The sequence below is a fragment of the Bubalus kerabau genome, chromosome 2 (genome assembly GCF_029407905.1).
Source record: "Bubalus kerabau isolate K-KA32 ecotype Philippines breed swamp buffalo chromosome 2, PCC_UOA_SB_1v2, whole genome shotgun sequence".
NCBI classification, from domain to species: domain Eukaryota; kingdom Metazoa; phylum Chordata; class Mammalia; order Artiodactyla; family Bovidae; genus Bubalus; species Bubalus kerabau.
In genome coordinates this window covers 48,701,381-48,723,598 of record NC_073625.1, presented here as the reverse complement: position 1 = coordinate 48,723,598, position 22,218 = coordinate 48,701,381, and the positions used below count along the sequence as shown (strand labels likewise).

Genomic DNA, 22,218 nt, shown 5'->3' with positions numbered 1-22,218 from the left:
CAAGCTCCTCTGTCCACGGGATTCTCCAGGCAAGCATACTGGAGTGGGTTGCCATGTCCTACTCCAGAGGAACCTTCCCAACCCAGGGATCAAACCCTCCCTCTGGCCAAATAGGAAGGAAGCTTTCTCTGTTGTTCACCATGAGAACCTGGTGGGACACCTGTGAAAAAAGCTCAAGAAAGCACGAGGACTCCACTAAAACTGGGTCTCCAGGAGTTTCTGACTCTCAAGCTATTAGTCAAGTATGGTTTGCTTTCCTGTCTCCTGAGGCTTCTGTTCCTTGTCCACTGATTCTCTGAGGCTCACTCTGACATCCTCTTATGATCATCCCTGTGCATTTCATATGGAGAGGCATTAGCAAATGTTAGTTTATTTGATGGATGAAAATTTTCCTTTTTATTATCTACAAAAAGTATGAAACACCTTTGTTAGAAAGCTGAAAGTGAAAGTGAATGCTCAATTAGAATAACCAATATAGTAAGTATATTTTTTCCTTCTTTTTCAAAAGGATTTTAACACTTACATTTCAGTAGCTTTAATGTTTCGGAGAAGGCAATGGCACCCCACTCCAGTACTCTTGCCTGGAAAATCCCATGGATGGAGGAGCCTGGTAGGCTGCAGTCCATGGGGTCGCTAAGAGTCAGATAGGACTGAGCAACTTCACTTTCACTTTTCACTTTCATGCATTGGAGAAGGAAATGGCAACCCACTCCAGTGTTCTTGCCTGGAGAATCCCAGGAACAGGGGAGCCTGGTGGGCTGCCGCCTATGGGGTCGCACAGAGTCGGACACGACTGAAGCGACTTAGCAGCAGCAGCAGCTTTAATGTTTAAAATATACATGTGTTTTATTTTAAGTTACCTCGTATTCTAATTTGGAAATTGACAGGATATAAATAATAGGTAAACAAAACAATGAGGGACTGCCTTGCCTCTCTACCTGCCCCCAAACACATTGATCAGTGGTTGTTCAGTCACTAAGTCTTGTCTGACTCTTTGCAATGCCATAAACTGCAACACACCAGTCTTCCCTGTCCTTCACTACCTCCCTAAGTTTGCTCAAACTCATGTCCATTGAGTCAGTGATGCCATTCAACCATCTTATCCTCCTTTGCCCCTTTCTCTTTCCATCCTCAATCTTTCCCAGCATCAGGGTCTTTCCCAGTGAGTCAGTTCTTTGCATTAGGTGGCCAAAGGATTGGAGCTTCATCTTCAGCATCAGTCCTTCCAATGAATATTCAGGGTTGATTCCCTTTAGGATTGACTGGTTTGATCTCCTTTCAGTCCAAGGGACTCTCAAGAGTCTTCTCCAGCACCACAGTTCAATAGGCAACCAGAAGTCAAGGGGCAAGACCCACAGAGAATGGGGAGCCAATATTTGCAATGTAGACACAGGACTGCTTGAACCTGGAACTATACCAAGCCTTTACAACTCAATGGTATTTTTATCCCGGTTTTATTGATTGGAAAATTATGATCTGAGCAGTTTTGTAGAACGTTGTGGGGGAGGAGTGCAGGAGAGAAGTCATTCCCTCTTTTTTTCACTATTCACTCTTTTATTCATTTATTCAACACATTTTTATTGAATGGATTAAATTGAGTGCATTGTTCTAAGTGCACTGTCCTAGCCCCTGAGGATACAACCACCAAAATCCTTCGTCTCTTTTTTTGGGCTCCCAAATCACTGCAGATGGTAACTACAGCCATGAAATTAAAAGACGCTTGCTCCTTGGAAGAAAAGCCATGACCAACCTAGATGGCATATTAAAAAGCAGAGACATTACTTTGCCAACAAAGGTCCATCTAGTCAAAGCTATGGTTTTCCAGTAGTCATGTATGGATGTGAGAGCTGGACTATAAAGAAAGCTGAGCGGTGAAGAATTGATGCTTTTAAACTGTGATGTTGGAGAAGACTCTTGAGAGTCCCTTGGATTGCAAGGAAATCAAACCAGGCAATCCTAAAGGGAATATTCATTGGAAGGACTGATGCTGAATCTGAAGCTCCAATACTTCAGCCAACCTGATGCAAAGAACTGATTCATTGGAAAAGACCCTGATGCTGGGAAAGAGTGAAGGCGGGAGGAGAAGGGGACGACAGAAGATGAGATGGTTAGATGGCATCACTGACTTGATGGACATGAGTTTGAGCAAGCTCCAGGAGTTGGTGATAGACAGGGAAGCCTGGCATGCTATAGTCCATGGGTTCTCAAAGAGTTGGACATGACTGAGTGACTGAATTAAACTTTCCCTATAGAGCTTACATGGGTGGGGGCAGAAGGCGTGGTCTTAGTAAAGTATGCCTGCATGCTAAGTCGCTTCAGTCATGTCGGACTCTTTGCGACCTACTGGACCATAGCCTGCTAGGTAGGCACTTCTGTCTGTTGGATTCTCCAGGTGAGAATACTGGAGTGAGTTGCCATTTCCTCTTCCAGGGGATCTTTCAGATGCAGGGATCAAAAGTCTCCCATGGCTCCTGCATTGCCGGCGGATTCTTTATGGCTGAGCCATCCCAGAATGTTCAGTTCAGTTCAGGAAGTTCACGTACTGTTGAAACCTGGCTTGGAGAATTTTAGCATTAACTTGCTAGTGTGTGAGATGAGGGCAATTGCAAGGTAGTTTGAACATTCTTTGGCATTGCCTTTTTTTGGGATTGGAATGAAAATTGACCTTTTCCTGTCCTGTGGCCACTGCTGAGTTTTCCAAATTTGCTGGCATATTGAGTGCAGCACTTTCACAGCATCATCTTTCAGGATTTGAAAGAGCTCAACTGGAATTTCATCACACCTCCACTAGCTTTGTTTGTGGTGATGCTTCCTAAGGCCCACTTGACTTCACATTGCAGGATGTCTGGCTCTAGGTGAGTGATCACACCATTGTGGTTATCTGGGTCATGAAGATCTTTTTTGTACAGTTCTTCTGTGTATTCTTGCCACCTCTTCTTAATATCTTCTGCTTCTGTTAGGTCCATACCATTTCTGTCCTTTATTGTGCCCATCTTTGCATGAAATATTCCCTTGGTATCTCTAATTTTCTTGAAGAGATCTCTAGTCTTTCGTATTCTATTGTTTTCCTCTATTTCTTTGCATTGATCACCGAGGAAGGCTTTCTTCTCTCTCCTTGCTCTTCTTCGGAACTCTGCATTCAAATGGGTATATCTTTCCTTTTCTCCTTTGCCTTTAGCTACTCTTCTTTTTTCAGCTATTTGTAAGGCCTCCTCAGACAGCCATTTTGCTTTTTTGCATTTCTATTTCTTGGGGATGGTCTTGATCCCTGCCCCCTGTACAATGTCATGAACCTCTATCCATAGTTCTTCAGGCACTCTGTCTATCAGATCTAATCCCTTGAATCTTTGTCATTTCCACTGTAAGGGATTTGATTTAGGTCAAAGCTGAATGGTCTAGTGGTTTTCCCTACTTTCTTCAATATAAGTCTGAATTTGACAATAAAGAGTTCATTATCTGAGCCAACGTCAGCTCCTGGTCTTGTTTTTGCTGACTGTATGGAGCTTCTCCGTCTTTGGTTTCAAAGAATATAATCAATCTGATTTTGGTATTGACCATCTGGTGATGTCCATGTGTAGAGTCTTCTCTTGTGTTGTTGGGAGAGGGTGTTTGCTATGCCCAGTGTGTTCTCTTGGAAAAACTCTATTAGCCTTTGCCCTGCTATTAACTTCATTAGCCTTGCACTGCAAGGCCAAAAATGCCTTTTACTCCAGGTATCTCTTGACTTCCTACTTTTGCATTCCAGTCCCCTGTGATGAAAAGGACATCTTTTGCGGGTGTTAGCTCTAGAAGGTCTCGCAGGTCTTCATAGGACCGCTCAACTTCAGCTTTTCAGCATTTACTGGTCGGGACATAAACTTGGATTACTGTGATGTGGAACGGTTTGCCTTGGAAAGGAACAGACATCATTCTGGCCCCAGGGTGTACACGCGGGTAAAGTATAAGCCCCAGTGGCTCCACCCGCGCGCGCTATCCGAAAGCAGCCGGGCGCGCGCATCAGCGCCAGCGCCGGAGACTTGCTCCACCTCTCTGGGCGGAGACCCCGAGATCCATCCGGGGCGCCCCGGGTGCGGAGGCTGCGGGCCGCCACCACTCCCCTTCTGCTACCCTTTGCCCGGCGCCGGCGGTCCCTGCGGAAGGGGCCAACAGCAGCCCGCATCGGAATCGCGAGCGCCGAGCCGGGGTGCGGAGCGGCGGCGACGGAGTCCGGCTGAAGCGGGTGGGCCCGAGGCTGGCACCCCGAGGGCAGCGGCGAGGCCACACTGTCAAGGTAACGCGGGCCGGCGGGGGCGACGGGGATCGTGGTGCGGGGCAGGGTGGGGAGGGCACCGGGCGACGCCGTCTCTGCGCCGCCGTTTCCCGGAATCCCTCTCCTGGAGCCTGTCTGCCCGGGACTCCTCCTACCGCCTGCGCCCCGGATCGCAGGGTTTTTCCTCGCGTGTCGCTGCACCCCTGCCCGGGGGCGTCCCCTCTCCAAGCTCCCGGCAGCCCTGGAGGGTTCCTGGGGAGCATCCACTGACTGTCCCCTGCGGCCGCGCTGCCCTCGGCCCTGTCCGGGCGTCCTCCGTTCATCGCCCCCCCACGCAGCCCCCAGGGACCCGCACCTGACCCCCTACAAGGGCCCTGGCCGCTTCGAGGTGAGAGTCAAATTCCTTAGGGTCCACAGCGCCCTGCAAAACTGGGTTACCGGCTCGGGTCTCCGGTTCGGGGTCTTCCGTCCGCCCTCCAGCAGAACACAAGGTTAGGCATAGTTTGTCCCCGCGCCGGAGAGGAGTACGGAGGGACCCCCGAAGCTGAATGGTCCTACGTCCTTACAAACCCATCGCTTGGAAGCTGGAGTGGGGACAGGGCGATGGGACAGCGTCGCGGACACAGAAATGGACCCGCGTCCGGGGTCGGGAGGGAGTGAGGAACCGGGTGCGAGTCGACGCTTCACGTTTCGACTCTGAACGATGGAACCAGTTAAACCCAGTTAGGAGTTGGATCCTTCAACCCACTTAACGTAGCGAACGATGGCTTTGAGGACCTCTAGCTATCCTGTCTCTCTTTGTGTCTCTTTCTCTTTCTTTTTTAATATTTGTTTGATCTCCTTGCATTTATTTGGCAAAAAAAAAAAAAAAAGTCTTAGAAACTGAGTGGAACGAGGTAGGAGTTGCGGAGGCAGGTGCTGCCAGAGTCCTGGAGTCCCAGCCCCGAGTACCCTCTCCTGGTCTCAGGCAAACTGACCCCGAGACCAACTGGGCTGCCACCTGCCCCGCATCTTGGCCAGGTTTCAAAGTACCCGCCTCCTGCTGTCCTGACTGGGAGAGGACAAGGGTGAAAGCAAAACCGCAGCAAAATTTGCTCTAAAGAAAACATCTATCAGTGTGCCCTTACCTTAGTTGGTAAGATTTGACCTCTTTGTGGAAGAAAGTGAACTTCAGAGTTCTCTAGTTCATGAGTTGCTTTTCAACGTTGAATCATCAAAAATCTGTGTGACTCTTTTATCCTTACCTGTATTTCTTCTAATGTTTCTCATGTATTTATTTCAAACTTAAAGACAATCTGCCTGAGATTTGGTTCCTGAAATGTGACACCTGGTAATTTACCTTAAAAAAAAAAATAGAGGAAGAATCATTGCCTGGAGGTACTGTCTTGAAAGTGAAACTTTTATTAAAATGTATTTTCCATCCTCCTCCACTTGCATACACAGAGCATGTTGGACTTCCTGTGACATTTACAAATTTTCAAACTATTGTAGCCTGAAGCATGTGTATTCTTTGATGGCCAATCATATTTTACCAAAAGTAAGACACAATGATGGATATAAGGTGTACTTTAAAAACTTTTATGTCACTGGGTAGGAAAAACCACTGTCAATTATGGTATGTGATGCCACCATACAGAGCACCCTGATCTCACAGATGTTCAGATGTCAGAAGGAAGTGTGTGTTTTATAATTTGTGAGATAGGCTCTCTTGGCAGAGCTTGATGATACTTTTCCCTGAGAACTTTTCATTGCTTCAAAGAATGAAACTGGTGGTGTGCAGTTCAGGAAGAATAAATGAAAACAGTTTTCTGGGAGAGCAGTTGGCCAAAGTAAGGGTGGTAAGAAGTGGAGTAAGGAGAATATGAAAGAGGGAAAGAGAGAGGGAGAGAGAGACATGGATGGATGTTGGGTAGGGAGTAGTTCAGAACCATTGAGAATCTTTTCAAGAACCAGCAGGAAAATGAATTCATTCAGTATCCCCATGAGCCAGGGTTTAACAAACTGGTACATGGGAGAGTTATTCTTAAACCCTGTTTTTCTGAAACACTGTTGTTTTAATTCTGAGGGTTTTTTTTTTTAATATATTTAAAATTTGAGTGTATCCGACCACCAGAAAAAAATGGTAGGGAATCCACAAAAATCCTAAAAGTGCTCCCTAATAAATAAGAAAGAACGAAACCATGAGTTTTAGCATGACTTCAGATCAGTCAGTCGCTCAGTCGTGTCTGACTCTTTGCGACCCCATGAATCTCAGCACGCCAGGCCTCCCTGTCCATCACCAACTCCGAGAGTTCACTCAGACTCACGTCCATCGAGTCAGTGATGCCATCCAGCCATCTCATCCTCTGTCGTCCCCTTCTCCTCCTGCCCCCAATCCCTCCCAGCATCAGGGTCTTTTCCAATGAATCAACTCTTCGCATGAGGTGGCCAAAGTACTGGAGTTTCAGCTTTAGCATCATTCCTTCCAAAGGAATCCCAGGGCTGATCTCCTTCAGAATGGACTGGTTGGATCTCCTTGCAGTCCAAGGGACTCTCAAGAGTCTTCTCCAACACCACAGTTCAAAAGCATCAATTCTTTGGCACTCAGCCTTCTTCACAGTCCAACTCTCACATCCATACATGCTGTTTCCTTTTCAGACAAAGGAGCAGCAGGCGCTTTCTGCTCAGGGGTGGGAGGGAAATATACTTGGGGCGGGGGGGGCGGTGCAGGACAGGAGAAGCCAGCACCAGAATCAGGGGACCCCACAAAGGCCCCACGGTTGACCCACCCCTCCTCGACCATGCCTGCAGGACAGTTAACCGGGTGTTCCAGGAGGAAGCAGAGCCCAGACCACACTTCCTTGATAGGTGCGCCCACATCCCAGCACCTATGCTTTGGGCTAGAGAAGCTGCCCAGTCTTCACAGAACAAACTGAAATCAGGCACAGTTTTTAAAAGGAGGTCAGGATTTCACTCCACTGTATCACAATTGCAGGAGACAAAGGAATCAAAGTATGAATGAGGTAAGCAGAAATGGTGTGAAAAAAAAGAAAGGAAAGAATATGATAGTTTGCAGGGTTAGTCACTCAGTTGTGCCCCACTGTTTGGGACTCCATGCACTCTGGCCCACTAGGCTCCTCTGTCCATGGAATTTTCCAGGCAAGAATACTGGAGTGGGTAGCCATTCCCTTCTCCGGGGGATCTTCCTGACCTAGGGATCAAATCCCGGTCTCATGCACTGCAAGCAGATTCTTTACCACCTGAGCCACCAATGATAGCTTGCAGGAATCTTACTAAAAAGAAAATATTACTCTTGGGACAGAAGGCCATTCTTTACAATAGCTTGTTGTTGTTGTTGTTGTTTAGTTGTTTAGTTGTGTCTGACTCTTCTGCAACCCCACGGACTAAAGCCCGCCAGGCTCCTCTGTCCATGGGATTCTCCAGGCAAGAATACTGGAGTGGGTAGCCATGTCCTACTCCAGGGGAATCTTCCCAACACAGGGATCAAACCCAGGTCTCCTTCTTTGCAGACAAATTCTTTACAGTCTGAACTACCACAATAGCTTTAGATCCTTCAAAAATTGATTTAAAAATATGAATTCAATAAAAGAAACTCAAAGATAAGAAAAATTTTAATTGAGATGAAAAGAAGATTTCAGACTTACGTGAATACACTGAAGATCATTGAAACATAATTACAGAAGAAAAAAGAGGAAAAAATAGAATAGATCCTGCTGAAAGTAAAAATATTGTAACAGAGGAAAGGCTCTTAAGCCCAAAAAATCAGAGACAAACATGAAGTCATTTATTAAGAATCGGATGTGGAAGACAGATAAAGCACAGTCAGGCATTAGGATACGTGAGTTTCCTGACATAATGAAACCAACAAATGGGACTGAAAATGCAAACAACAATGAGATAAATTTTATTGAAATGAAGACAAAATGGTCTGTAGGCCAAAAGAGCATGACATTTTCCAGGAAATTTTCATATAGGAATGCTTATTGTCTTCAGTAGTTTAAATGCAAAGGAAAAGAATTATTATTATTTAGGAATTGAAAAAAGAGTAAATAAAGGAGAGAAAAATCACATCAAGTTGCTCTCAGATGTCTCCAGGGCTGTGCTAGATGCCAGAGGACAATGGTTCCAAGGGAAAAGTTCTAGGGAAAGAAACTTTTTCCCAAGAGGGTGTGTCATCTAGCTAGAAGATGTCATTCAGGTTGAAAGTCAACAGAAAGGGGCTTCTTCAAAAGAACAAAGGAGATTCAGCACCCATGAGCCCTTATGGAAAAAAAACCTGCTGGAGAATAAAATCCAGCAAATAGTAAATAAAGAGAGAAGTCAAAGTAAAGAACTCAGGCACCAAGAACTCATGATACAAAGGACTGTTGGCCACAATAGAGAGTCCAAGTGCCATAATGAAGACCCAGCACAGCCAAAAAAAAGAAAAGGACTGTTGATGAGTATTTATGTAAATGTGGAATTAATATAAAACATCTTTGGAAATTGTGGAATAAAATGTGATTATTACGCAACTCTGGATACACACACAAAAAGAAAAAGTAATCAGGTAGGGGCAGAAGAGGAAGATGGAAGGAAATACGAGAGTGGGCCCTATAGTTCTCATCTTTGAAGGCGTGGATCAGCAAACAGAGATGTGAATATTGTATTCCAACTTCCAATGTCTTTGTAATTTTTTTAACTTTGGAGGGATATTTTAGGGAGTCATTCTTTCTTATGGAAATAATTGAAATGTCAACAGTTTTTCTGCCTTTGCTTCAGTTTTTTTCCAAGTAAAATTAAATTTAGACAAAAATACCCTGTGTGTGTGTGTGTGTATGTGCTGTGTGTGTGTGCTGCGTGTGTACATAGAAGGATCTCTGGGATTATGTTGTTCATTAATTTACATTAATGATAGAACTATCTGGATGCTGAGATTTTACTTTTATGCCTTATTTTTATTAATTTTTTTTAATGAGTGAGTTGGACTATTCTTACCAAAACAAGAAGTAAACCAGAAACAAATATGCCAAGACATTAACAATGGTTGATGCCCGGTAGTAAAAATAAAGATGCTTGTTACTTTCTTCTTTGTGCTTTTTTGTATTTTTTTTTAATTTCCGGGGGGAGGGGGAAATATATGTCATTTTATTTGTGGAGTTTTTCTGGATCCATTCATTCACTGACCAGCAAAGATGTGCCAGGTGTCAGGCTGTGCCGGACAGAAGAAACAACACAATTCTGCTCTCTACCCGGAGAATAGCAGGCAGCAAGTTCTGTGAGGGTTGCCTGTCTGTCTGTCTGTCTTTGTTAGGAGGAGTTGAAACTCAAAGAAGAGTCACTTTGCCACAGTAGCATCTGTTTGAGCTGGGCCTTGAAAATTAGTAGTGTCTGTCTGGGGATCAGTGACAAGCACTGTTGGGGGCGGGAGGAAGGGAGAGGGGGTCGTGGTGATAGGAGGTTCAGAGCAGGTGTGATTTGTGGTTCAGAGTTCAGAGCGAGACACTTGTGTGGCCACTTGAACAGTGGTGTTGGAGAAGGCTCTTGAGAGTCCCTTGGACGGCAAAGAGATCCAACCAGTCCATCCTAAAGGAGATCAGCCCTGGGTGTTCTTTGGAAGGAATGATGCTAAAGCTGAAACTCCAGTACTTTGGCCACCTCATGTGAAGAGTTGACTCATTGGAGAAGACTCTGATGCTGGGAGGGATTCGGGGCAAGAAGGGGACGACGGAGGATGAGATGGCTGGATGGCATCACTGACTCGATGGACGTGAGTCTGGGTGAACTCCGGGAGTTGGTGATGGACAGGGAGGCCTGGCGTGCTGCAGTCCATGGGGTCGCAAAGAGTCGGACACGACTGAGTGACTGAACTGAAAGTAGATCTAAATGCAAATATAAAAGCATTTAAGCCTGATGGTGACTCACCAAATAATAATACAGAGTTGGCATTTCCTAGCACATCTTGGGAGAATTCCTAGAAGTAGGTGGAAGCAGTAAACTCAGGCCCAGACTCAGGAGGGGAGCAAAGAGGAAGAGAGGGTTCCCATGGGCACACAGCCAGGGCCAGTGCCGCTGCCCACAGCTGCCGGGGACCCTTCTGCCCTGGCAGCCCTGGGCACACATGCACTTGAACTTGAAGGCTGCCCACAGCCCTCAGCTACTAGCCACCAGCCTGAGATGGACTCTGGAAAAGGCAAACCCTGAGTCTCCCCTTTCCAAGGATCTGCCATCCCAACCCATAGCATGCTGGCAGACAGTGAAGAGTCTTTAAACCTCTGCTCCTGGCCCTGCTATGTACCCCAATCAAGACTGACCTTGACATTTAGCTCCCGCCAGACCAGGTAGCCACCCACTAGGCAAGGCAGGCCAGGGATAGCTTCCACTCTGCCTGGCCCAGCCTCCCTGCACACACGCCAGGAGGGCATCAATGCACCATGATTCAAGATGGCCACAGGAGAGCAATAAACCAAGGGTGGGACCCTTCTTGTGTGCAGGGCCCCTAGGGTGGCTGAAGCCGGCTCTGGCTGCAGAGATAAGAGTAACCAGAGCTTTAGGAAGGCTGAGCTGCTTGGAGTCAGAAAGTTTTAAAGAGCTTCATGAACAGTTCCAGGCGGGATGCCAAGATGGGAAATTAGATTTTCCAAGCAAGAATCTGCTATCAGAAATCTAATTGGCAGTGCAGTATGAGTCACCAGGAACAAAGAAAGGCAACGTCCTGTGGCCCAGAGCAAGAGAGAGGGATTCTAGTTGTGTGGTTGTGTGTGTGTACTTTCAGCCGCTGAGAGAGGGAAGCTTCTGCAGAGGCAGAACAAGGGCAAAAATGTGCCGCCATCAGAACAAAACAGAGAGACCAGAGGCCACAGGACAAGTGGTCGGGTAGAAGCGAGTCACCCCCAAGGTGGTATTCCACGGTCTTGGTGCTCCCAGCATCTAGAGAACATCCACGACCAGGCAAGCCCTCTGCTGAGGAGTGATGATGGCAGATAACATCGCATGTCATAAACACATCTCTGTGGTTGTTCTAATGATGGTACACTTCCCAGATGGCTCAGTGGTAAAGAATCTGCCCGCCAAGGCAGGAGATGCAGGGGTTGTGGGTTCCATCCCTGGGTGGGGAAGATCCCCTGGAGGAGGAAATGGCAACCCACTCCAGTATTCTTGCCTGGAGAATTCCATGGACAGAGGAGCCTGGTGGGCTACAGTTCAGGAGGTCGTGAAGAGTCAGACACTACCGAGCACGCACATGTCACAGGAAAAGTTGAGGTGCCTGGATAGCTCATGGGTGGCAGGTGGCAATTTTGACTTGGAGCCTTTGGGCTTGATAGCGTGAGAGTCGAGGGGACTTTTTAATGTATTCTTAGCTTGAATTCACGTCTGCTACTTGGGGGTCATTTTTCACTTTGACTTGGGGCTTGGTGCTACCCCAGGGACAGGAGAACACCCAGTAGTCTGGATGGAGACAGAGATCTGGGGGAGAGAAGGAATGAGACCGACTGGGGGCTCCATAAAATGTTTCAAGACTTCCTTTCTTACCTTGGAATGAAGAAGACTAACTTACTCAAAATGCAGATGCTAAGAAAGAAAATACCTTTAAGTCTAAAAGCTCAGAAGTTTCCGTTAAAGAAAAAAAAAAAAAAAGCTGTACAGGCAAATCAAAGGACAAGTGACAATGGCGGAGAAAAATAAAAAAGATGTGACTCATATCACAAAGGGCCAGTTTGCCTCATACTTAAAAAGTTCCTTCAAACCGATGTGAAGAAAGAAGTCTTAAAAAGAGGGGATATATGTATACGTATAACTGATTCACTTTACTGTACAACAGAAACTAACACAGCATTGTAAAGCAACTATATTCCAAAACAAAAATTTAAGAATCAATGTAAAAAAAAAAAAGCAAAGACTCAAAGATAGACAGTTAACTCGAAAGGAAATACCTCTGCCATATATACTCGGTCTTACTTAGAATAAGAGAAGTACAAAATTAATATAAGTCTGAAGACAACTTGGCATTTATGAATTTGATTTTCAGAAATCCAAGAGCTTGATAGTTATCATTATCATAATCATTATTTATCATTATCATTCCCTACAAGCTCTTCCTTTGTGGGGAAGCAGAAACTCTCACACACTGCAAGAGGTTGTGTAAACCACTACCGCCATAAGGGCGAGAGTGTGGCCGTCTCTATCAAAGCTGCAAATGCAAGGATGTCCCTGGTGGTCCAGTGGTTAGGACTCCGTGATTTCATTGCAGAGAGGCTTTCATTGCAGAGGGCCAGGGTTCTATCCCTGGATGGGGACTAAGATCTCACAAGCCTCACATTTAGTGAAGCCAAAAAAAAAAAAAAAAGACGTGCATGGTCACTTTGTGCCTGGTCTCTTCTGCCTGCCCCTGCAAACCAAGCCTCCACCTTCCCCACCTTTTACTGTGCCTTGGGATCCCATCTTGTATAGGTACAGCCACCAGCTGCCTTGTCCTATGGCTTCATTTGGAGTCAGCCAATGGGGAGCCCCAAGAGAGGAGAAGGAAGACAGTGAGGAATATCTGTGCTCCTCACGCTGGACTCTCTCCTTTCTAATTCCAGGCTTGGGACATTCCCTCTGTACCTCAAGCCCACGATAACAGCCCTCGCTGCTGTTACTTTCAGATGCTACGCTCATCCTTATGGTTGGCCTGTAGCCTGCTCACACATTTGTATTAAATAGTCCCTTGATGAAAATCTTCCTTGACTTAGCCCGAGTTGAATGTGTTCTTACCTGCCGGGACCCCGACTGAACCCCCTTTGGCCTAGCAGTACTATTTCTGGGAAGCTTTCTCACACTTAGACTTGACATGCTCAGAATGAGGTATTTTCAAGAGAATCCACTGCAGAAACAGTTGGAAGTCACTCAAATGTTCTTTGTGGCGACTAGTCATATAAATCACGGTATGTCCACAGAGTAGACTATACGTAACTATTTAAAAAAAAAAAAAAGGAAAGAAATTCTCTTTGGTGCTGATACAGAAAGAGCTCCCAAATTTATTTTTAAGTGGAAAAAAGCAGGAATTAGACAGGCAGTGTATATGCTACGTGTGTACCAAGTCGCTTCAATTGTGTCCCACTCTGACCCCATGGACTGTAGCCCACCAGGCTCCTCTGTCCATGGGGTTTTCCAGGCGAGAGTACTGGAGTGGGTTGCCATGTCCTCCTCGACCCTTGGGTCAAGAAGATCTCTCTTCTGTCTCCTACATTGGCAAGCAGGTTCTCTACCACTAGCGTCACCTGCTATCTCTGATTTGGAAAAATAGGGTTGGGGAGAATAAGAACACATTTTTGTATTTGCTTATGCACGAAGGTGAACATGAACTTGGGCAAACTCTGGGAGACAGTTAGGGGCAGGGAGGCCTGGCGTGCTGCCGTCCATAGGGTCTCAAAGAGTTGGACATGACCAGGCGACTGAACAATAACATGTATGGAGATATTCTGAGGGACTAACCAAAAAAAATAAAAATAGTTTTCCGAAGGGAGCAAGACACTTCAAAATTTGCTTTTTCATATATTTAAATTTTTGGAACCAAATGGCTATTGGTCCCACAAGCTGAGATAAAGCTCCTTGTGTAAATGGGGTGAATGATCAAGCTTCCAGAAGGGCAGAGAGGAAACCTGGAATCAGGAATTTCCTGCTGGGGATTTCCCTGGTGGCCCAGTGGTTAAGAATCCACCTTGCAATTCAGGGGACGCAGTTTTAATCCCTGGTCAGGGAGCCAAGATCCCACCCACATGCCACAGGGCAATGAAGCCCACAGACCTCAACTACCGAGCCCAAGGGACACAACTAAAGAGTCCGTATGCTGCAACGAGATAGATCCCACGCGCCACAAGTAAGACCCAGGTCACTTCAGTTCAGTCGCTCACATGTGCTCTTCCCATCAGGTGGCCAAAGTATTGGAGCTTCAGCTTCAGCATCAGTCCTTCCAATGCACATTCAGGACTGATTTCCTTTAGGATGGACTAGTTGGATCTCCTTGCAGTCCAAGGGACTCTCAAGAGTCTCCTCCAACACCACAGTTCAAAAGCATCAATTCTTTGGTGCTCAGCTTTCTTCATGGTCCAACTCTTATATCCATACACGATTAATGGGAAAACCAAAGCTTTGATTAGACAGACCTTTGTCAGCAAAGTAATATCTCTGGATTTTAATATGCTGTCTAGGTTAGTCATAGCTTTTCTTCCAAGAAGCAAGCATCTTTTAATTTCATGGCTGCAGTCACCATCTGCAGTGATTTTGGAGCCCCCAAAAAATAAAGTCTGTCACTGATTCCATTGTTTCCCCATCTATTTGCCATGAAATGATGGGACCAGATGCCATGATCTTAGTTTTCTGAATGTTGAGTTTTAAGCCAACTTTTTTACTCTCCCCTTTCACTTTCATCAAGAGACTCTTTAGTTCTTCTTCGCTTTCTGCCATGAGGGTGGTGTCATCTGCATATCTGATATTGATATTTCTCCCGGCAATCTTGATTCCAGCTTGTGCTTCTTCCAGCCCAGCATTTCTTGTGATGTACTCTGCATATAAGTTAAATAAGCAGGGTGACAATATACAGCCTTGAAGTACTGTTTTCCCAATTTGGAACCAGCCTGTTGTTCCATGTCCAGTTCTAACTGTTGCTTCTTGACCTGCATACAGATTGTCTTTGTCTGTTGTCTTTGCAGTTTAATTAGCTACTTCAGAATTCTGATCACCTAATATTGATTTCTTTTCAGATGTGAAAGGAAAGGACGGACACATAAAACAACAAAAATGCTTTTGAGCCAGAATGTGTCAGCGATTGGACCACTGAATTTGTATCCCATGGGTGAGTGTCACTTTTTCTCACAGCTCCATCTACAGGGACCCTGTTAGGAAGTAGCCAGTTGATTTCCTGGTCCTGAGGACACAGTATGAGCTGCCCAATGTCAAGAGCCAAGTGGAACGTAGATAGGAATTCTGTGTTGATGGATTGATATACAATGGGTTTCTGTTCTACTGGTGTTCTAGGAAAACAACTAAATAATCATAGACTTGAGGCTCAATAATGAAGGGAGCTAGCTTCATTGTAATTTGAAGAGGAATTTCCCTTAATACTCTCATTCTAATCCAGGGTGGAGTTTATCACTCCATTCCTATATTTGGAAAGAGGCCAGACCCCTAGGACTCCCCTGGCAGCTCAGTGGTTAAGAATCTACCTGCCAATGCAGGAGACCTGGGTTCAATCCCTGGGTCGGGCAAACTGCAGGACAATATCTATGTATCCTAAGTGTAAAGAACGATTTCTTAAAGCTTATAAAGCACACATCATGACCAAAAAAGGTCTTCTATGAAAATTAAATGTTTTTCTATTCAACAAAGGGTAATAATGAGATAGCAGATCAGGAGAATATATTTCAGTTCAGTTCAGTCACTCAATCATGTCCAACTCTTTGCGACCCCATGAACTACAGCACGCCAGGCCTCCCTGTCCATCACCAACTCCCAGAGTTCACCCAAACCCATGTCCATTGAGTCAGTGATGCCATCCAACCATCTCATCCTCTGTCATCTCCTTCTCCTCCTGCCATCAATCCCTCCCAGCATCAGAGTCTTTTCAAATGAATCAACTCTTCGCATGAGGTGGCCAAAGTATTGGAGTTTCAGCTTCAGCATCAGTCCTTCCAATGAACACCCAGGGCTGATCTCCTTTAGAATGGACTGGTTGGATCTCCTTGCAGTCCTAGGGACTCTCAAGAGTCTTCTCTAACACCACAGTTCAAAAGCATCAATTCTTCAGCGCTCAGCTTTCTTCACAGTCCAACTCTCACATCCATACATGACCACAGGAAAAACCATATCCTTGACTAGATGGACCTTTGTTGGCAAAGTAATGTCTCTGCTTTTTAATAAGCTATCTAGGTTGGTCATAACTTTCCTTCCAAGGAGTAAGCGTCTTTTAATTTCATGGCTGCAGTCACCATCTGCAGTGATTTTGGAGCCCCCAAAAATAAAGTCTGACACTGTTTCCACTGTTTCCCCATCTATTTCCCATGAAGTGATGGGACCAGATGCCATCTTAGTTTTCTGAATGTTGCTCTTTAAGCCAACTTTTTCACTCTCCTCTTTCACCTTCACCAAGAGGCTCTTTAGTTCTTCTTCACTTTCTGCTGTAAGGGTGGTATCATCTGCATATCTGAGGTTATTGATATTTCTCCCGGCAATATTGATTCCAGCCTGTGCTGAATGGGAAAGACTAGAGATGTCTTTAAGAAAATTAGAGATACCAAGGGAACATTTCATGCAAAGATGAGCTCGATAAAGGACAGAAATTGGTAGGACCTAACAGAGGCAGATGATATTAAGAAGAGGTGGCAAGAATACACAGAAGAACTGTACAAAAAAAATCTTCATGACCCAGATCATCACGATGGTGTGATCACTCACCTAGAGCCAGACATCCTGGAATGTGAAGTCAAATGAGCCTTAGGAATCATCACTATGAACAAAGCTAGTGGAGGTGATGCAATTCCAGTTGAGCTATTTCAAATCCTGAAGGATGATGCTGTGAAAGTGCTGCACTCAATATGCCAGCAAATTTGGAAAACTCAGCAGTGGCCACAGGACTGGAAAAGGTCAGTTTTCATTCCAATCCCAAAGAAAGGCAATGCCAGAGAATGCTCAAACTACCGCACAACTGCACTCATCTCACACGCTAGTAAAGTAATACTCAAAATTCCCCAAGCCAGTCTTCAGCAATACGTGAACCGTGAACTTCCTGATGTTCAAGCTGGATTTAGGAAAGGCAGAGGAACCAGAGATCAAATCGCCAATATCCGCTGGATCATTGAAAAAGCGAGAGAGTTCCAGAAAAACATCTATTTCTGCTTTATTGACTATGCCAAAGCCTTTGACTGTGTGGATCACAATAAACTGTGGAAAATTCTGAAAGAAATGGGAATACCAGAACACCTGACCTGCCGCTTGAGAAATCTGTATGCAGGTCAGGAAGCAAGAGTTAGAACTGGACATGGAACAACAGACTGGTTCCAAATAGGAAAAGGAGTACGTCAAGGCTGTATATTGTCACTCTGCTTATTTAACTTCTATGCAGAGTACATCATGAGAAATGTTGGGCTGGAAGAAGCACAGGCTGGAACCAAGATTGTCAGGAGAAATATCAATAACCTCAGATATCTCAAACCCCTCCAAAAAATTCCACCTGGAATAGATCCCCTGGAGAAGGATACAGCAACCCACTCCAGTATTCTTGCCTGGAAGATCCCATGGACAGAGGAGCCTGGCAGGCTACAATACATGGGGTCACAAAAAGTCAGACATGACTTAATAACTAAATAACAAAAAACTCCCATCTCCCTCCTCATCACAAAACCAAAATGTCACCCCTGAACTTTGGTTTCCACGTTTCATTTATTATCATTTTTTTTCCATCGCCCTATTCATTTGTGCCTTCTCTTTACCTTTGTTTTGGTTCTATTTCTGTGTCATCTGTTCCATAGTTTATCAGTAAGGGATCCATGGTTGGGACACTTCTCCCCCAGGAAATGTCATGCATTGGGGAGTATGTGACAGTGAGCACAGTAGGGCCTCACCTACTAAAAAATGCCAACCCTGCCCTCCCACTTCTGAGTCGTGGTGACGTCAGAAAACAAATGAGAATCCCCCCTTCCCTTCACCGAGACCTTTCTCCCTCCACCAACCTTGGTAAATATCTTCGCCTCGGAAGTTTTAAAATTAGCAACATGCTTATTCACATTCTGAGAATTGTTCCAGATGGATGACTGCTTCTCAGGATGGTTCCCCAACCAGCCAACCCTCATTACTAGTATCAGTTCCCAAACAGCTTATTTTGGATCCACTGAGGACGAAACATCCTCGGAAGAGGCACTGCTGATACCATCAACTCTTTAAGATCATTTTGTGTGCTCATTCAGTTGTATCCAACTCTGTGACCCCCGTGGACTGTAACCCGCCAGGCTCCTCTGTCCATGGAATTTTCTAGGCAAGAATACTGGAGTGGGGTGCCATTTCCTATCTTCCCAACCCAGGGATCAAACCCAAGTCTCCTATGTCTCTTTCATTGACAGGAAGATTCTTTACCATCTGGGAAGCCCAGAACCATTTACTTGACCCTTTTTCTTTAGCACAAGAAAGTCTTAGTCCAATATTAATACACATGTGTGGAAGAATGCCAGACTCAGAGCAACAATCATAAATTGAGCCTGGAGAGAGTGTTGTTTGCTTTTCTAACATGTTTTTCTTCTTTCCAGTGCACATCAGCCTCGTGTTTGGTATTTCGTATGTTGTGCCTGGTAAGAGATTTTCTTGACTTAACAAAATTTTGTCTAAGGGTGTGAGTGGGGGAACAACCATTTAGAAGTCAAAAAATGTGGGAAATTGGATTTCTGACTCCAAATCTGTTGCCATTTTGTTTGAATCTTTTTCCTCAAATACTTTCTCTGTAGAAGGAGAATTTAGCCAATTCTGATTTTCAAATTTGTCTCATAAAACTATTACAGGAAATTAACACTAGAGTTAATTTTTAAACCCCTTAAAGGAATTGTTCTTGTGGTTGTTGTTTAGTCGCTCAGTCGTTCGATTCTTTTGTGACCTCATTGACTGTAGCCCACCAGACTCATCTGTGTATGGGATTCTCCAGGCAAGAATACTGGAGTGGGTTGCCACTTCTCCCCCAGGGATCTTCCCGACCCAGGGACTGAACCAGGGTCTCCTACATTGGCAGGTGGGTTCTTTCCCATTGAGCCACCAGGGAAGCCCCTTAAAAATATATCCAGCTCTTAATTTTCTCACTAATAGAAGAATGAGGAGACTGTGCCAAACAAAAAAATCTTCCAGAAATCATTTCTCTTTAATTTACAATTTTCCACCTGATACCTGGTACCTGGTACCAGATAAGAGAAAATACATTTTTTAAAACTAAATTTCTTGTCTACATGTAAACCTTCCCACAAAACTTTGCTATGGGTTAAATATGTATCCAGCCTTGTGATGAGCACTGGGGGATGAAGGCTTGGCAACCAAGAGGCAAAAGTCCTAACCACAGGAAAAGAAGATGCTCTTTTAAATTTTAACCATATAAGGCAGAGCTGACAAATGTAACTGTAAGGTTTCCTTTGCCACTGCCACATCCCAGCTGAGTTGCATTACTCAACTTCTTAATTTCACAGTCTGTGAAATGGGTCTGTGAATCAAATCTACTCCGGCATAGGCATAGGGATGAAATGCCTGGAAAGAGCCAATCTGGGCACACAGTCTTCACCTCCCCTGTGTGATGGGGAACAAGGGCAGTGGGAAATTCATAGGAAGGAAAGCTTGCCATGGCTGAGCTATGTAGGGGGGACCAGAGGAGGGGTTGAGGATTGACTTGAGAGCATGAGGTGGCCCAGGATAACATGGATCATTTTGATCCAAATTGCGGCTGCGAGCCTGTGATACTTGGGTGAGCCCAAATTCTGGTTTCCCTTGTAGCTCAGTGAGTAAAGAATCTGCCTGCAATGCAAGAGTCCTGGGTTCAATCCCTGGATTGGGAAGATCCCTTGGAGAAGGAAATGGCAACCCACTCCAAATGCCTGGAGAATCCCATGGACAGAGGAGCCTGGTGGGCTACAGTCCATGGGTTGCAAGAGTCGGATATGAACTAACCACTTAAAGCACTACCACCAAATTCTCTTTACACGGTGCTGAGTTCCTGTATATTACTTGTATTAGCTCATTTCTAGTGTTCAACAAAACCATTTCCTTTGGGTTTCCCAGATCCCAGCCCTCTTGGAGGGGCTTCTCTGCTAGAAGTGTGGGAGTTCAGATCCCAAGGGACAGTTTGAACCGTGGCCAAGATAACAACACTGGGTTCCAGATTTCAATCTTTTTTTTTTTTTTTAACTTCTGTTCCCTTTAGTTCCTTCAGATGAACCTTGCACTTTAAAGATGAGATTCCGAAATTTCCAGTCAGTCTTATCATGGGAATTAAAAAACCATTCAATTGTACCAACTCTCTATACATTATGGTACACAATCATGAGGTAGGTTTGACATTCTGTTTTTCTCTTGCTAATTATATCATGTTCCTATTATGTGGGGAGTGGGGAAGAGGTGACCTTACTTGTGATAGAGCTTTTCTCTCTCTCTCCCCCTCACTCAGCCCCTCTCAGTCTCAGTGTTTTATTCAGAGCTTTAAAAGTCCAAGACAAAAGACTCCTCCATTTTTAATTACACTGAATGCCTGAACACCCCAAAGTTATTTTTGACACACTTGTACTTAGAGAACCAAAGCCAATTTCTACAGTCAAAGCCTCAGATGCAAAATAATTATCGTCATTATTCACAATCACTTCCCTAGTTCAGTAAGTCTGGGCATCGAAAGTGCTGCATCGTTCTGAGGACAGAAGTCCAAAGACCTGCTGACCACATTGATGGGTTATGTTTACTCCTCTCTACTCAGGGAGGCACACGGGACATCAGAAACCCACCTGGCCCTGACGAGGACAGGCCCAGGTTCAAAGTCTGGCTCGGTCACTAACCAGCTGTGGCCCTCGGCGCAGAGCTCAGCCTCCTTGTACCGATCCTCCTGCTCAGGGGTGGCTGCAGGGAGTCATGTCTAACGGACAGTGTCCTCTTCGGCTCTCTTATTCCCACAGCCAACAATCACACTCCTATGCCTTACTTTGGTCCAGTTGCCCCTCGGAGTGTCCTTAGTCGGCTGTTCATCTCATTGCTCTTACTGCTGCTATCTGACCTGCTGAAGGACCTCTGGTGGACGTCTCTAAGTTGTTGGTGTTCAGTCGCTAGGTCATGTCTGACTCTGCCACCCCACAGATTGCCACATGCCAGGCTTTCCTGTCCTTCGCTATCTTCTGGAGTTCGCTCAAGTCCTTTGAGTCCGGGATGCTATCTAACCATCTCATCCTCTGCCGCCCTCTTCTCCTTTAGCCCTCAATCTTTGCCAGCATCAAGGTCTTTTCCAACGAGTTGGCTCCTCGCATCAGGTGACCTTAGTCCTTTCAATGAATATTCAGGGTTGGTTTCCTTTAGGATTGGGTTTCTCTTTGTTACCTACTAACACTGTAAGTTTCTCCCTGCCTTAGGCAGTCACGTGTATCATCCACCTGCCTTTCTGAAGCTCAAGAGAGCAGATGTCTGTGTTGGTCCCATATAGGCTGACTTAGGACCAGACCATGACATCCTCAATCTGAGAAAGAAGGGGTCTCAGGGACGGGCAGTCATGATTGTCCTGTAGAATTAGAGAGATCTGGGGCCTCTTCCATGAACACCCAACATTTGCTAATTCATTCACCCAGCAAATATTTACTGAGCACCTACCACATGCCAGGGATAACGCTCGGAACACAGATCCCTGTTTTCTTGGGGCAGACATTCCAAAAGTAGGCAGAGGTCTCAGTCAGCAAAGATATAACAAGCCAGGTGGGGGCAAGTGGTATGAAGAAAGATAAAGACAGGAAAGAGGGATCAAGAGAGAGGGGTAAGGTGTTCCATTTGAAATAGGGGGGTGAGAGCCGGTGACAACACGGAGATACTTCCCTTTGCTGTCCTCCTGAAACTGTCACAGCATTGTTAATCAGCTGTGCTCCCATACAAAATAAAATGTTTAAAATTTCAAAATTAAAGGAAAGAAAACCCACAAGGGACCTTTGAGCAGAGCCACACAGGAACATGCAGTCGGGGCTTCGGGTTAATGGACCCTCATCACATACAGGCTAACACTTTTTTTTACCATCTCTTTGCCTTTCAAAGTAAACCAGAAGATATGAAGGTCGTCAAGGACTGTATAAACATCACAAGATCGTTTTGTGACCTCACAGACGTGTGGGTAAACACGACGGACATGTACATCCCCCAGGTGGTTGGATTCAGAGAGAAGGCACAGCTGATCATTTGTACAGGCTCCTTCTTCCTGGCGTCAGACAGTGAGTTTGTCTTGTTTATTATCTTCATCATCATCGCCAAGT

General features: G+C 45.3%; 1 protein-coding gene across 3 annotated transcripts in view; it reads left to right on the top strand.

Moving 5' to 3' along the window:
• Nucleotides 1–4,046: 4,046 nt before the first annotated feature.
• Nucleotides 4,047–22,218, top strand: part of IFNAR2 (interferon alpha and beta receptor subunit 2) — a 64,976-nt gene continuing 46,804 nt past the window's right edge. For 2 of the 3 annotated variants that reach the window (XM_055567676.1, XM_055567671.1), the window contains exons 1-5: nt 4,047–4,270; nt 14,971–15,062; nt 18,505–18,546; nt 20,151–20,274; nt 22,004–22,176. In XM_055567676.1, the coding sequence (XP_055423651.1) occupies nt 15,008–15,062; nt 18,505–18,546; nt 20,151–20,274; nt 22,004–22,176 (394 nt within the window). In that variant the 5' untranslated portion in view covers nt 4,047–4,270; nt 14,971–15,007. Of the gene's footprint in view, nt 4,271–14,970; nt 15,063–18,504; nt 18,547–20,150; nt 20,275–22,003; nt 22,177–22,218 lie in introns of those variants that run through there. The other variant, XM_055567672.1, reaches the window with a different exon arrangement.